At 33.9% G+C, this 15,685-nt stretch overlaps 1 protein-coding gene and 1 pseudogene across 1 annotated transcript; one reads left to right on the top strand and one right to left on the bottom strand.

Annotated features, from left to right (window-relative positions):
* The first annotated feature begins 5,650 nt into the window (after window positions 1-5,650).
* Window positions 5,651-6,940, top strand: LOC146908114 (uncharacterized; annotated as a pseudogene).
* A 5,159-nt stretch (window positions 6,941-12,099) lies between these two features.
* On the bottom strand, window positions 12,100-14,109 carry LOC146908113 (protein NODULATION SIGNALING PATHWAY 2-like). The gene has a single exon (XM_085726325.1). It carries the CDS (start codon window positions 13,933-13,935, stop codon window positions 12,280-12,282), a length of 1,656 nt encoding a protein of 551 aa, XP_085582451.1. The 5' UTR covers window positions 13,936-14,109; the 3' UTR covers window positions 12,100-12,279.
* Between the last annotated feature and the right edge of the window lie 1,576 nt (window positions 14,110-15,685).

Here is a 15,685-nt window from a genome sequence, read left to right as displayed (position 1 = left end):
GTTGACAAAGTACTAAGTGTACGGAGTGTACAACCACTATCTCCACTACTCTGTAGTGTTCACGCTACAAGACAAGAAAACAGCTCTAGAATACAGCTCTGCCTGCAACTATGTTCCTTCACAATAGGAATGGATTTCAAATTGGTTCTTCATATGACAACAACCATATCAGGAAAAAGATCATTGGTGATTGATCAAGCTTCAACAACGACTCTTTTGATGTGCTGGCAATTTCACAACGGCTCTTTCACACCTCTATATAAAGGAGTGAAGACTTAGAGATTGGCATACGACTCAACTACAATTTACTAGCGCCAAAACTCTGCTGAAATTGTTGTGCTTTCAAAGTCACTTAGAATTTCTGTTTTCAAGTTCATATTGATGTAGTTTTTCTACATGTCATATAACTATGTACACGTGAGTATATATAGGATCGTTTTCCACAGGGAGTTGCGTTATATCATAAGCATTTTCACAATCTTTCACATTAAGGTATCATTTATAAAATGTTTGTTTGTAACACTATATCCATAGATGACAATAAAGTAAAAACGAGAGGGGATCGAACTATTTTGCTTGCGGTATAAGATAACGAGCAAGCATAACAGCAGCAATCTCTCGATCGATTAACAGACTCTAGCTTTATAACCAATATTATTACAATCATTTCTACAACATCCTTCGTGTCCAAAGCGACATCGTTATTTCTAAGTTAGCGTTTAAACATTCGTGTCCAAATCCCTTAAACGATAACAAAGTCGATCAGATAACTTAATCGACCGTGTCCAGCCTGATTAAGTATCCGAAAGCATTAAAACCTTGATTAAAAGTAATTATCAAAGGTTTACAAACTTGTCAAGAGTGATATAACATAAGATAGATTGTTATTCTAGTTCTAGATTCAAGAGTTCGTGTCCAAATCATCTTGAATCTCTTTGAAAGCATTAAAAGCAAGAATAACAACAATATTGAATCATTAAGCTAGAACCTTATATATTAAAAGATCAAAAGATTACATAATAGCTTGATTGTTACCTCAATACTACAAAGAAGGTGATAGCTACACATAGACATGTAAACTAATGCAAGGAATGAAGGAAAGATGAAGATTCCATGCCAAGATCCTTGATGTCTCAATGAATCTAGGGTTGAATCTACTCCTTAATCACTTGCTTTGTGTTTCTCTCTTTGAAATAGCTCTAACCGCTCTCTAAAAATGTATAAAATGTTTCAATGGAATAGTGAATAGTCCTAGAGAGAGGGAAAAGTTATATTTAAATGGGCTGAAAACGTGACACTCGCGTAAGCGAACTACATCTCGCGTAAGCGAGTAGCATAAATATCTACTTCTGACCAATGAAGTCTTGCCATGTAGCCCTTAGACCTGATGAAAATGCATCTCGCTTAAGCGATCTGGAAGCGATCTGGAAGCGAGTTCCTGAAGTTCCTTTCGACAATGATTTCGCGTAAGCGACATTAACTCGCGTAAGCGAACTTGCTTCAATCTTTAAACCGCCTTTGAACCTGGTTTGCGCGAACTGGAAGCGAGATTAAAAGCGAGATTCTTTTTGCTCTCGACATTGATCTCGCGTAAGCGAGATTCCATTATCCATGAGCGAGATGAAAGCGAGATGAAAGCGATCTGGAAGCGAAATGATAAGTTGCTCCCTGGAACTTTCTCGCGTAAGCGAAATGTACTCGCTTAAGCGAGTTTTGCTTGGTTCACAAACTTAAGTTTTGGTTCTTGCTTGTCATTTCCTGCATAAATTGGGTAGAATTAGGCATATAAAGCATAAATGGTATAAATACAACAATTGATTGCTTTTCCGTAGATAACTTGCATAACAAGTCACTAAAAATGCCTCTTTTAACACATGAAATATATTACTTTTGAGCACTTATCACATATCTTAGAAATTCTAAAATCTTAAGAGTCTGTATCTCATTTGTATTGTGAACACCACTGATTGTATATCAACTGTTCAACCTCAAACATTTTTCTTTGTAATCTTGTTTGATTAGAAGTCTCTTGCAGTTGTGCTTGAGCATAGAAGTCTCTTGATTGTGTTCTTGAGCATAGGAAGACTCTTGCGAAGTGTGCTTGAGCAAAGGAAGTCTCTTGCTGTGTGCTTGAGCAATTGTAATCAGATATTACATTTTAGTGAACTCTCCTTGGAAGTGCAAGGGGGACTGGACTACTTCCGGATTGTGGAAGGAACCAGTATAAATGCTTTGTGTCTTTCTTCTTCTCCCTCTCTCTGTTTTTATCCGCTGCATTTAGATGCTGAATATCACTTTCAGAAGCTGTCTCACTTTGCTTCTGGTCAGTGTGCGTCAGTTTAGCTACACATAGACATGTAAACTAATGCAAGGAATGAAGGAAAGATGAAGATTCCATGCCAAGATCCTTGATGTCTCAATGAATCTAGGGTTGAATCTACTCCTTAATCACTTGCTTTGTGTTTCTCTCTTTGAAATAGCTCTAACCTCTCTCTAAAAATGTATAAAATGTTTCAATGGAATAGTGAATAGTCCTAGAGAGAGGGAAAAGTTATATTTAAATGGGCTGAAAACGTGACACTCGCGTAAGCGAACTACATCTCGCGTAAGCGAGTAGCATAAATATCTACTTCTGACCAATGAAGTCTTGCCATGTAGCCCTTAGACCTGATGAAAATGCATCTCGCTTAAGCGATCTGGAAGCGATCTGGAAGCGAGTTCCTGAAGTTCCTTTCGACAATGATTTCGCGTAAGCGACATTAACTCGCGTAAGCGAACTTGCTTCAATCTTTAAACCGCCTTTGAACCTGGTTTGCGCGAACTGGAAGCGAGATTAAAAGCGAGATTCTTTTTGCTCTCGACATTGATCTCGCGTAACCGAGTTACACTCGCGTAAGCGAGATTCCATTATCCATGAGCGAGATGAAAGCGATCTGGAAGCGAAATGATAAGTTGCTCCCTGGAACTTTCTCGCGTAAGCGAAATGTACTCGCTTAAGCGAGTTTTGCTTGGTTCACAAACTTAAGTTTTGGTCCTTGCTTGTCATTTCCTGCATAAATTGGGTAGAATTAGGCATATAAAGCATAAATGGTATAAATACAACAATTGATTGCTTTTCCGTAGATAACTTGCATAACAAGTCACTAAAAATGCCTCTTTTAACACATGAAATATATTACTTTTGAGCACTTATCACATATCTTAGAAATTCTAAAATCTTAAGAGTCTGTATCTCATTTGTATTGTGAACACCACTGATTTTATGTCAACTGTTCAACCTCAAACATTTTTCTTTGTAATCTTGTTTGATTAGAAGTCTCTTGCAGTTGTGCTTGAGCACAGAAGTCTCTTGATTGTGTTCTTGAGCATAGGAAGACTCTTGCGAAGTGTGCTTGAGCAAAGGAAGTCTCTTGCTGTGTGCTTGAGCAATTGTAATCAGATATTACATTTTAGTGAACTCTCCTTGGAAGTGCAAGGGGGACTGGACTACTTCCGGATTGTGGAAGGAACCAGTATAAATGCTTTGTGTCTTTCTTCTTCTCCCTCTCTCTGTTTTTATCCGCTGCATTTAGATGCTGAATATCACTTTCAGAAGCTGTCTCACTTTGCTTCTGGTCAGTGTGCTTCAGTTTAGGAGAAACGAAGAAAAAACTAACACAATTCAACCCCCCCCCCCCCCCCCCCCCCCCCTCTCTCTTGTGTTTTTCTCACCTTCATTTTTAAGTCAACTGATGTATTTTTTTAATGACATTGTGCATAAATATGTAGAATATTGTAAAAATCTCTTCCGTAAAAAATTAGATTTTTTTAACCAAACATGAATTAAATATTAATTTTTAACCACCAAAAATATAAAAATTCATGTTTTGTTTAAAAATTCTAATTTTTTATGGGAGATATTCTTATAATATTATAAACTTTTTTTAAAATTTAATTCAAAAATATGAATTCTAGATATGAATTTACTTTAAAGGATGGACCAAAAGGGAATATGAAAAAATTTTGAAGAACAAAAAGCCGAAGAAAAATTTTAGAGGGACTAAAACGAAAAGTGGGAATATTTATAAGACCAAAAACATATCTAGCTTAAGGAAATAAGTTGTAAGCTAATAGAACCATTCTCTTGAAACCCTTAGTAAGGTAGACGTAGATTAGGGCTGCCCGTTTGTAGAACTACTAATAAAGAGTGTGCTATGAGTGTCATAAGATTCATAGATGGGCAGACCTAAGGGAACCTTTGGCCTTCATTGCCTTGGGAAACACTGGAAAGCCAATTTAAGTTTATGTTTCAATTACTTTTGAATTAGCAAGACCACGCACGTAAGGATCACCGTGCGATCAGCAGGTGCAATTAGCATCGGAGGGATAGACCAAAGTAGGTTGTACGTCCCAACGGCCCCATCACTTGTATAGTCTACCTAAGAAAAATAAACACGACATTATTGTTATTTAATATATCCAACAATATAGACAGGGGGATTCGAAGAATCCTAACCACGGCTTACTTTTCTGCAACCAAAAACAGATAACTTGCTCTGTTGCAAACAGATAAAAATTGCAAGACTTTCTAACCCTTTTATCTTTTATATCGTCAACTTATAAAAATAAGTAACGAGAATTGTTTGGACGAAACGACAATCCATGTGGATACGATACTCTACTTATCACTTTATTACTTAGTAAACGATTTGGTACACTTGCCAGAACCGTGCATCAAGAGGAGAGAAACTCAGGTGCACCTTACGGAATTAATATGCAAATCAACTTATGGATTATATGTCTTAAAATTCAAATGTTCCAATTATCTTGATATACAATTGATTAGGTTTAAATTATATAAATGTATTTAAAATTATATTTTATTGTCTACATATTAAAAATTGTTTGCAATTGTTTAATTTTTTAAAATATTTTTTACTTCTAAAAAAATTGAAAACCAAACACTTACTATAATAATTTAAAATTAATAATTAATGCTTATATTTCTGAAGTCCAACCACTTCAAACCAAATATTCTTATACTTCTCTATGTCTCAGAGTTTGATGTTATATTAATTACTTTCTTTTTTCCTTACATCAAATATTCTTATACTTCTCTATGTCTCAGAGTTTGATGTTATATTAATTACTTTCTTTTTTCCTTACATCAAATAAATCGATCATATTCTATTCATATTTCTAAAGAAGTTATTGTCATTTCTTCAAAAAAAAAAAAACAAGAAGTTATTGTCATATGCCTTTATTATACCTTTAATACATTATATTATTTTATTTATATCGACTATGAATATTATTTTCTACTACTATGAACCAAGTTTTGATAGTTTCTTTAGATACAAAACTAAAGTCAATATTGATTGATTATAGGATTTTAACCATTAACATGATATGTAGTTTAATAACTTTTATTTATAAATTTAAATTATTTCAATCTGATATACTTAACCCAAGCAACACCAAGTATCTACGTGGTCAGTATTATAAGCAAAACTTTACTTTTTAAATACATTGGATTAATTATTCAATGTATTTAAAAAGTGTGTTTTGTTTATAATAGTGACCGGAGGCAGTAATTATGAAAACTAATCAATGATAATTAATTGAAAAAATGACCATATAGCCCTCCAAATTAGTGACATATATAGTGTGAAAGATTAAGCGTCTCAATGGACTAGGTTTCTGTTCCTCAAACAAAACAAAAACTAGGGTTTCTAATGATCAGTGATATCGATTGTTATTCGATTCCGAGTATTCGGTTTAATAGTGGAACTACTCAAATTGATTTTCAGATTGATGGTGGAGCTACTCAAATTGATGAAACGTCCTAAATCTTGTATGTGTAATCTCTGACTTATATGTTTTTTTTTTCCATAGTTGTTTATTTTTATTCGTTGCTGATTTACTTTGTGCAGATTCGAATAACCCTACAAGTATAAAGTAATAACTAATCATAGCAGTGATTTTCATTAGTGGCGTGGATGTTATTTTTCACATTTTCTTTTTCTTAGTCTTGTGACTTGTAAGTGTCGTTCTAGTACGAATCTAGTGTTCCTACTGGTTCATGAATAGTTAAAATGATTAATAATTGTCGTTCTAGTACGAATCTAGCTGGCCTTTTAAGTGATTATTGTCACATTGCAATTTATAAACTCTTTGAAAAGTCGTGGACTATAGTTGAACCAGATAAGGATTCAGGGACTTATTTTACGGACATAGAAATTATTGGTACAAAATTATATGTAACAGGCTCATCGTCAGATTCTATATTGGTTTATGATCTTAAAGAGTCCACCACTAATGGACCTCCGAAGGCTAAGTGTTAGCTGAACTTCCAAGAAGGCCAGCAGTATCAAGTATATATAGCAGTTTTCTAGCCAAAGATAAAACGTTAAGAGAGTTATACTTCATTGCTATGTTCTATAATGGTGAGATTGAAACTGAACAACATGTCTCTGACCGATTTGAAGTTCTCTCAGCATTTTCTAAGCCACCTAAGCTTACCAGATTTGAAGTGTTCAAGCTGGACACGGACATGAGTCCTATTGGGTGGCAGAATGTGAAGCTGGAAGATAAAGTGGCTTTTGTTAGTAATTGGAAAAGCATGGTATTTTCAAGGGATGAACTTAATTACAGTGAAGAGTTAGTTGGGAATAGTATCTACTTTGCCATCACTTTTCCATGTCCAAGATTAAATCCACCGACAAGTTTAGAGTTTGGGATGTTTTGTTTGAATGATAGCAGCATCAAATACTTTCCTGAGGAGACAATAAAGCATGGTGATGTTTTTTATCCTTTATGGTTTGTACCATGTTTATGGTAATTCACTGTCTTGACACTTACTTATGTTTGATCGTATGTCAATGGTGTCTACGATGAATGAATTGGTTGGAAGATGCATTCATGTTGAGGATCAACCCTTTTATTTCTTTTTTCTTTTCCATTCTCTTTAAGGATCTATATATTTTGTAGTACATGATTTTTATTTCTTTCTTTAAAGCATGCAGTGTTTATCCTAAACAAAAGATATTTAGTCAATTTTTGGATGCGTCAATATTGAAAGCATTATTAATACGATCTTTCTTATGGATTTACTAGTTTCATATTCTTCTGTTGTTTTTCCTTACCCAACTTTGAATGTTTTGAAGATAATGTCTCTACATAAGTTGCTTGAAATAATGTTCCATAAATAGTAATCTATGACTATGCATAAAGGACTTATATCCAAGTAAAGTTGGCAGTGATAATAGTAATCCAACGTAAACTAACATTCACTGTTTTATTATAGAATTATTAATTATGTAAGATGAAAAATTCAAGCATTGCTTTCATGATGTCATTATTTTATCTTATTTATCCTTGAAATAATTGAACCGACTAGAACCTAAATCTGATTTAATTGATTCAGTGCACTAGTTTTAAAATCTCAAACCGAACTAGTTTTTCAAACTGTCGTATAAAATGGTTTTTGAACTGTTCTGAATTTGTTTTCTGCACTGGTTTATATTGCTTCAAAAAAGGTGTTTATGAACTAGCTCATGTAGCATATCACAATTGAATATTAAAACCAATCCATGTAGATATTTACTTAGAATTAAAACTCTAATTAACAAACATGACCTTGTCATTCAATTCCGAAAATCCTGAGATCAAAGATAGCATGTAAACTCCATAGAAACTATAAAATATACAGCAATATATGAGCTCAATTTTCACATATTTAGTAAGCTCATGTTGCGTTGCTTGCTGGTTGTGATGGTCTTGATTAGAGTGAAAATTGGTTAGCAATATGGACGGGACAACTTCTTTTTAGGCCCAGTTATGAGGGGTTTTTGAAAGTTTATCCTTAGGTAAAAGCTAGTGTTTGCAAACATATTGAGTAGTGCTTGAATTCTTCTGTTGTGGTTAATCGCCTTTCACGCAACAAGAATGGTTGTTTTTGCGGCTACCAGTTGATTATGCATTTTAGAAGAATACTTGGTGATTTTGTCAAAGTCAAAGTCCAGCATTCCTTTCAATAACCGAATAAGTGTACGGATCAACATGATAACTTGAGTTATGATCATACAATAAAACTTTAGTTTTTTAATGATCAATCACCTAATTCTCTTGGTCCTTTATTGCACTCCAAATGTTAGTTCGATGTAGTTTTATTTTTTTTGGTTTCCTTTTAGCTCCTTTCTATTCAAAAATAAAATAACTTAATGAGACACCCTGTCTAATTTATAATTTTGTAATGTTCTTTTTATATATAACAGGGTGAGTTTATCGTCTGAGTTTATACATTAATTAAACTAATCAAATTATAGACATTAGATCATAGCATGTGAGTTTTGTAATTGCTTAGATGAAGATATAAAGGAGGTACTAATATTAGTAAATGTCTTCCAAGGTCATTTGTTGACGAAGCAAGAATTATGAGCCATATAAATCAGCTGGAAAAATCTTACTTTTCCATTAGATTCCAATTCCTTTTCAAGGAGACTTCAACTGTCTAAAGTAATTCCTTTAGATCATGTTTAAAGGACTTGGAATCATATGAGCAAGTCGAGTTAAAAGGAATTACTTTTGATCAGTGTTTAAACCCCAGAAAATAGCAAAAAGAAAAAAATTCTACTATGTCAAATACCGGATAGCGGAAGTCACATATCGATTGAACATTAGATTCCAATTCCTTTTCAAGGAGACTTCAACTGTCTAAAGTAATTCCTTTAGATCATGTTTAAAGGACTTGGAATCATATGAGCAAGTCGAGTTAAAAGGAATTACTTTTGATCAGTGTTTAAACCCCAGAAAATAGCAAAAAGAAAAAAATTCTACTATGTCAAATACCGGATAGCGGAAGTCACATATCGGTTGAAATAAGTAAAAAGTTAGTTATATACAAATAACAGTAAAAAAGTGGCATAAAATTTACTCAAAAAGCTGATTAGTTCATAATTCTGGTCTCCCACCATTCTCATTGTTGAGGCGTATCTTTCAACTTCTACCTCAAAATCAAATTCTTCTAATTCTCATTGATTTTTGGTTTTGCCCATCCCTATAAACAACTTTTCATTAACGGCATCATCATAATAGGAGACTCATCGGAGAAACACTGAAGAGTCGAAAGAGATGGAGGAGGACATGTTGGAAGGGAATGGAGGCAGAGCTCAATCAGCTTGAAAGGGTTACACTTCTTTGTTATAAAAAAACCAAAAAAATCCTATCTCTGCTATGACAGCATACTGTCCACAAAAATTCAAATAATTCACTCTTGCTCCATACACGAGCCCGTAATTCATAGATTCCACCAATGCAAATAGCCGAAGATAATCTTGAATCACCATGTGATTCTCATTTCTTTCAAAATAACTTCCAAAAAAAGACTCGCAGCACACTCAGAATTCTACAGGATTCCATGGTCTGCATCCTGCTGTGCTGGCCAGAAATTTCTGCATAAATGATACTGCTAAATTCATCTGTATGCATATCGTGCCTCCCATATATTGCCATGATCACATCTGTCCACAAATGTAGACTTTAGAATGAAACAGTTGCCATAACAAACAGCCTACTTCGAGTTGAATTGCAAGTAAACTTTCTATAAATCGAACGTTTCTTATTTTCCATTATCATTACTTAAGATAGCACATCCTAGACAATAATAGAGAAAGAGAATGCAAACATTGAAAAACCTTATCGTGAACTTTTCTTATGTTAGAACCTGTGTTGGGGGTCTGTTGCAATAACTCAATCAAGAAGATGATGAAGATGAATGTGATGAAGTGTGCACATAAATTCCAAAGCGTTTGTGGGACAAACTAACCTTTAGGTTCGATTCCCCTTCAGGATACGATGGAATCCCTGATGTGACTTGCACATTCACAACAAGTGTATCGACAATGGTAGTTTACACTTACAGTCTGTCAATTTCTCTCATGCACTAGAGAAAAGAAAGAATGATTTAGAATTATTTTCAGCAGAATTCTGACACACAACAATGTGATTTTATGTCTCTATTTTTCTGACTTTTTCTCTATATTTTTCTGCCTCCAAAGTGTCTCTATTTATAGAGAAACTTATGTCCTTTGGTGAAGGGAAACAACCCTTTAAAAGATTTTGTTCATAAATGGTTACATTACTTCAATTGTAAAGCATTGCACCTTTTCTCTAAAAGGTCTATTTTAACAATCGCAACATTGTAAAGAAGAAAACTTTAACAAAAAACTCAAACCCCAATAAATATTTTTCACGCAGAAATGGAAGAGTAAACAGGAAGAGAGAAAAGGGAGACATTGAAAGAGGATGTCGAGTTCACGATCATTAGGAGGATCTTTCAAAACCTTAAGGAGATCGTCGCTTATGGAGATAAAGTCATTCACGTCGATGTTTCTAGAATAATCAGCAACCTTTTATGTGAAAAAAGATTTTTTTTTTCTCTTTCGTTGGAAGTCAGAAGAGGAAACTGAAATGTCGCATGAACAAGTTTGTGTTTGAAGCTTGGTGTTATTTTCTTTTCCTTTTATTAGAGGAGGGAAACAATTTCCTTTGAATAATTAGGATTTGTTTTTGACCGAATTAATAAAAATTAGGATTAGGAGTGGATGTTCTTAATTTTGAAACCACCGACTCTAATGTAGAAGTGTTAACTTTATGAGTTTAATAAGTTTATGAAAGAAGAAAAAGAAAATGAACAAAAATGTTTAATTATGTTTCTCCCACCGATTCAAATAATACAGTTGATCAAGTGCTTAGGCCGAAATGGTTAGTTACTGAGCGACGAATCATTTGGGAAACCCAAATTCCATTTTTGATAGGAACAATTTTGACTATGTTTTATTTATCTTTCGGTCGAATTTCGGATTGTTAGGGGCCCTTCTTATAAGAACCGAAAAAATACAGCTAAAAAAAAATATTCATAAAATCTAGTTCAACCAACAATACAAAATTATTACATTAGATTAAACAGCTTTACTTGAATTCGAAATCGGAACCTCACACTTATGTGCATAAATTTCATGATGATTACCGCTTTGTCCGCATACAAAAGAAGGGATCATAACAACGCTAATATGTAAAATTGCTTATATGAATAGCATTAGATATGCTTTCATGAAGACAAGGAATATGCCAAAAATGAATTAGTCTCACCCTATGACTTGCTCATGAATTTTGTGTCAAGTCAAGGGAAAAGAGACATTATGTCCTCATGTACTTGTTTGTTGCTTCATTTCGCTTTCCTTATAGATGGTTGCCCCCCTCCCTCAAACTCTCTTATTTTATGTAAAAAAAGCCAAAGAGAAATTATATCATATTTTTCCATTACTTATCTAAACAAACCAACCTCACAATTTTCTGCGCTACAATAATATTGATACGAAGTTTCCGCCATCATTTAACAATAACCGATCTATGTCGAGAAATTTATGACACGCGTAAGATGAATTCTTTTATTTCAACCGAATTTTCTCCATATATCATAGTCCGGGATCGAACTCCACATTTAACGTACATAAACATGTCTTGAAATATGGGGACATATCCTAATCTATTAGTAATATTAAATTTTAAAATTTCGTTGAAATTGCTTACACGCGTAATTGCTTACATTAAATAATCTAAAGCAACATTTCTAAGAGGCGTGTTTCTTTCCTTTAAAGTTCAAACAATATATTCTTTTAATTAATTATTAGGCCACATTAACTAATCACAAAATTGAGATGTTTCTTTTCTTTTCTTTTTCATCAGTTTTAGGCTCTGTTACGTTGGGAATATTATTGCTCTGTTTTTTTTTTGTGTTGGTGTAACTAATCTGTAGTACTGATTTTCTGTTTTTTTTTTTAGAATATTATCTTCTTGAAATTATGGAGATTAATTTTTAAGTTAATTGAGATTCATTTAAGAAACTGATCTCTTCCGGCATATGTTTTCTCATACGCACCGGTCAGTGTGATCGAATGCTTGACCAAATGGTTATGTGATCCACCACTTATGTTACACTATTTTTGGTAAATTTTGCTGATTCAACTGTGCATTAGTTTGTGTTATTTTGACAAGGTCTGTGACTTGTAAGATCTCTACTAACAAAGAAGTGACTTTAACAAAGATTGAATAAAAGTGTTTAAGTAAACATAAAGTTATCATTAAAATATGTTTCAGATTTACATATTTTGTAGAAACATAAAGAATCTTTATACAATTCAAAATATAATAACTATACACCTATCATTTGAATGTGTAATTTATATAGGAACATTTAAAAAACTAAAAAAGTACTGTTCACTCCTAACTTCCTAGACTTCAATTTTTCCAAATAGAAAATCTTAACAGTTGACTTCCTTTCCATTCCAAAACAAGTTGATTCTCATTTTCTCCTTCAATTCTTGCTTGATATGAACTATCACTTCCTCTCAACATTTCTCTGACTTCCATCAAAACATTTTTGCTCAATCTTCCACATTCTAAGCTAATCTCACCTTTATGATGATAGCCATCACTTTTCATCTCTTCCCATGTTTGCAACCAATCAAGAGAAGATATACAAGGTGCCACAAACAATATTTCACATGCAATTCTTGCTTCTGAGAAATTTTCTGAAAATTGTGATTGAATTGATTCCAACAAAGCCTTGTAATGCACCAAATTCCCTTCAAAAAATGACATGAAATTCAAACTGTTTTTCAGTTTCTCAAATGCATCACCATCACCAAAAGTAATAATTCCCTTGCTACCATAGTTCTTGATCAAATCCTCGGCTACCTTCAAACATTCATAAGCATGTTTTCTTCTACTTCTAACCATTCCCATATGAGGAAGACCGGTCATCAAATTGAAAGCCAAAAACACTTTCTTTCCGCCCTTTTCGTTCTTTATTTTGATCTCACTAATCAATTCTTCCAATTCCTTTTCCTCTACCTTCAATTTCAAACCACATGATTTAGCATACTCATAAAGTTCCCTTTTGGTATCCTCGAAATTCCAAACAGATGCAGAATTTTCATCACTCCATTTAATTGATGTCAATTTCAATTTTTTATTCATTTTTGAAACAGTCTCCAATAGAAAAGGCCATTGAACACCATTTCCAAAACAATAATCAATTATGTGAATTTCATCACAATCTTCTAACATAGCAGCTTCAAGAATTGATGAAATAGCTGAAAAATGAGCAATTTTCCCAACCAAATTTCCTTGATAAAATACCTTAAAAGCAGCCTGAAAATTCTTGTATGCCTCGCCTTTGAGGTATTCTCCATGATTTGTCACTTCTTGAGCCAAATAAAATGCAAGTGTCTCAAGAGAGTCACCAATTGGAGTGGTAACTTTTTGGCTTATACACTTCAAATTAACTTCTGCTAGTGCTTTTTGTCCTTTCTCCAAGGCTTCACCATGTGCTTCCATCAAGTGTGGAAGACTCACTTGGTTTTCAATTTCCATATTTTCTTGTGGCAAAGTAAGTGATTGTTGAATTGATGAAAAATCTGATATCATTGAAAGTGTTGGACTCCATGCATCACAGGGAGAATTTTGTAAAGGGAAATGATCATAAGTGGCACTGGCGGCCATTTTACAACCGTCTCCGAGGTTATTTGAACTATACCCTTCGAGGTTATGTGGAAAATTTTGTGAAGGGAAACTCCCTTCACTTTCTTCTTGGTAATATTCTTGTTCATGAATATTACCAATTTGGGGACTCAAAATGGAATCAAAAGAATCTAATTCCATTAGAGATGGAAGTTCTAAGGTTTCTTCATCAATTGGAAATTGGATATGATTATGGGTGAATATGGAGATTTCAGAGAGAGTACTATTCTCTGAAGTGCTTAATAGAGTATTGAATTCATAATCATATTCAACATGATCATCCATGATGATGCCATATGGAACATAGTCATCATCAACATGGTCATCCATGATGATGCCATATGGATCATAGTCATCAACATGGTCAACCATGGTGAAGCTATACGGCTCAACAACTTGATGATGATGATGATGATGATCAAAGGTTGATGAGTCTATGTGTTCATAGATTAAAGGTCATGGAGAGTGAAGAATCTGTTGCTGACTCATATTTTTTAAATGTTTTTCTTTTCTTTTGCACACTGTAGAAGAGGAGAGGATTGTGCTGGAGAGATTGATGGGTATTGCTTGAATATTTATAGGGAAAAAAAGTTCTTGGAGGAACAATATGAAGACAAAATAGAAACCAAACGGAGAGGGTTAAGGCAATGATATTATTATTTTTTTCATTTTCAAATTAAATTTTAATGATGTCTTTGGAAGTTTTTGATAAATGCAAAAAAGTCCTCATGATGAATATTGTGAATGGTATGTTGAGTTTATTTTATTCATTAAATGAGTTTTAGGTACTATTGTAGCTAACTTCATGCCATGATATCACAGTTTTTGATAAATGCAAAAAAGTCCTCATGATGAATATTGTGAATGGTATGTTGAGTTTATTTTATTCATTAAATGAGTTTTAGGTACTATTGTAGCTAACTTCATGTCATGATATCACAATATTGACAAAAATTTAAGTATTGATCGAATTTTTTACTTTTGCTTTTTGATAAATACTCTTTATTTTAACATATTTTTTCATAGTTAATTTTAGTATTTTTTTTAAAAGAAACAAACTTAACTCATTTCATTTCTAATAGTAGTTGTAATACAAGATGGTATATAATCATGAACTTGGGAACTAGCATAAGATAATGACGTCCTAGCTAACAAGTGGGCAACATTATTTGCTTGTCTCCTAATGAAACTTATCTTAAAGTTTTGATGATTCATAAGTGAAGTTTTGCAAGTATTGAGAATCGCGCCAAACATGGAATTGGTGCTGAAGCTGCTAGAGATGTAGTCAACCACTTACTTGCAATCAAGTTCGATAGACACCCTGAAAAACCTCATAGTACCAAGCCACATTATCGCTTCTTTTAGACCTCTCTTGCTTCTGTTTCTCTGGGTTGTGGGAAACCTTTGTACCACGTTGTCTTCGCTTTAATGAATTCCCCTCGATCACCTCTTAGACACATACCGACCCCATAACATTCTTGATCCTTAAAAATTGTTGCATCGACATTGCACTTCACTTCCCCGGCTACTGGTCTAATCCACTTCTCTTGTATGTGATCCGCCATTCCACTGTTGTGGTATTCTCCTTGTTCTCTCATTCTCTGATTTACGCAGACCTGCTGCCATTGGACTGAGACATCGCATGCCATATTCACTAAAATACGCGGTTCTGTTTCGACGTTGTTCCATAACTTGTCGTTTCGTCGTTTCCATATGCACCAAAGGATCATTATGAAATCAAGGATTTGTTGGTGTTGTAGAGTTCTAGTAACCGGAAGAAAAGAGCTACAAAACCATATGTTGTCTCAAGATTGTCTTGTATAATGTGCCAAAGGCCTACTGCACTCCAAACCTTCTCTAATTTTTCGCATCCAAAAAAGACATGTCAGTCATTTTCATAGGAGAGCTATCACAATGTATGCACTGATCACAAACATTTACACCGCGTGTTTGAAGCCTATGTTTTGTGGGTAGACATCCCTTTGCCGCCCTCCATAAGAACACCTTAACTTTTTGTGGGATTCGAAAGCTCCAAATTTTCATCCAGTTGCCTTTTACTCACAGATCGTTGTTAACCACTAGGTTCTCCATGGTATAGTGATATGCCGATTTAAGCGTGTAT

This window comes from Medicago sativa, chromosome 7, assembly GCF_051527215.1.
Source record: "Medicago sativa cultivar Bolivia chromosome 7, Bolivia_mono, whole genome shotgun sequence".
Taxonomy (NCBI): Eukaryota; Viridiplantae; Streptophyta; class Magnoliopsida; order Fabales; family Fabaceae; genus Medicago; species Medicago sativa.
This window is presented reverse-complemented; position numbering and strand designations above follow the sequence as displayed.

Bases quoted from the DNA above. Each gene is read 5' to 3' on its own strand.
- LOC146908113 (XM_085726325.1), bottom strand. From the start codon at position 13,935: ATGGTTGACCATGTTGATGACTATGATCCATATGGCATCATCATGGAT.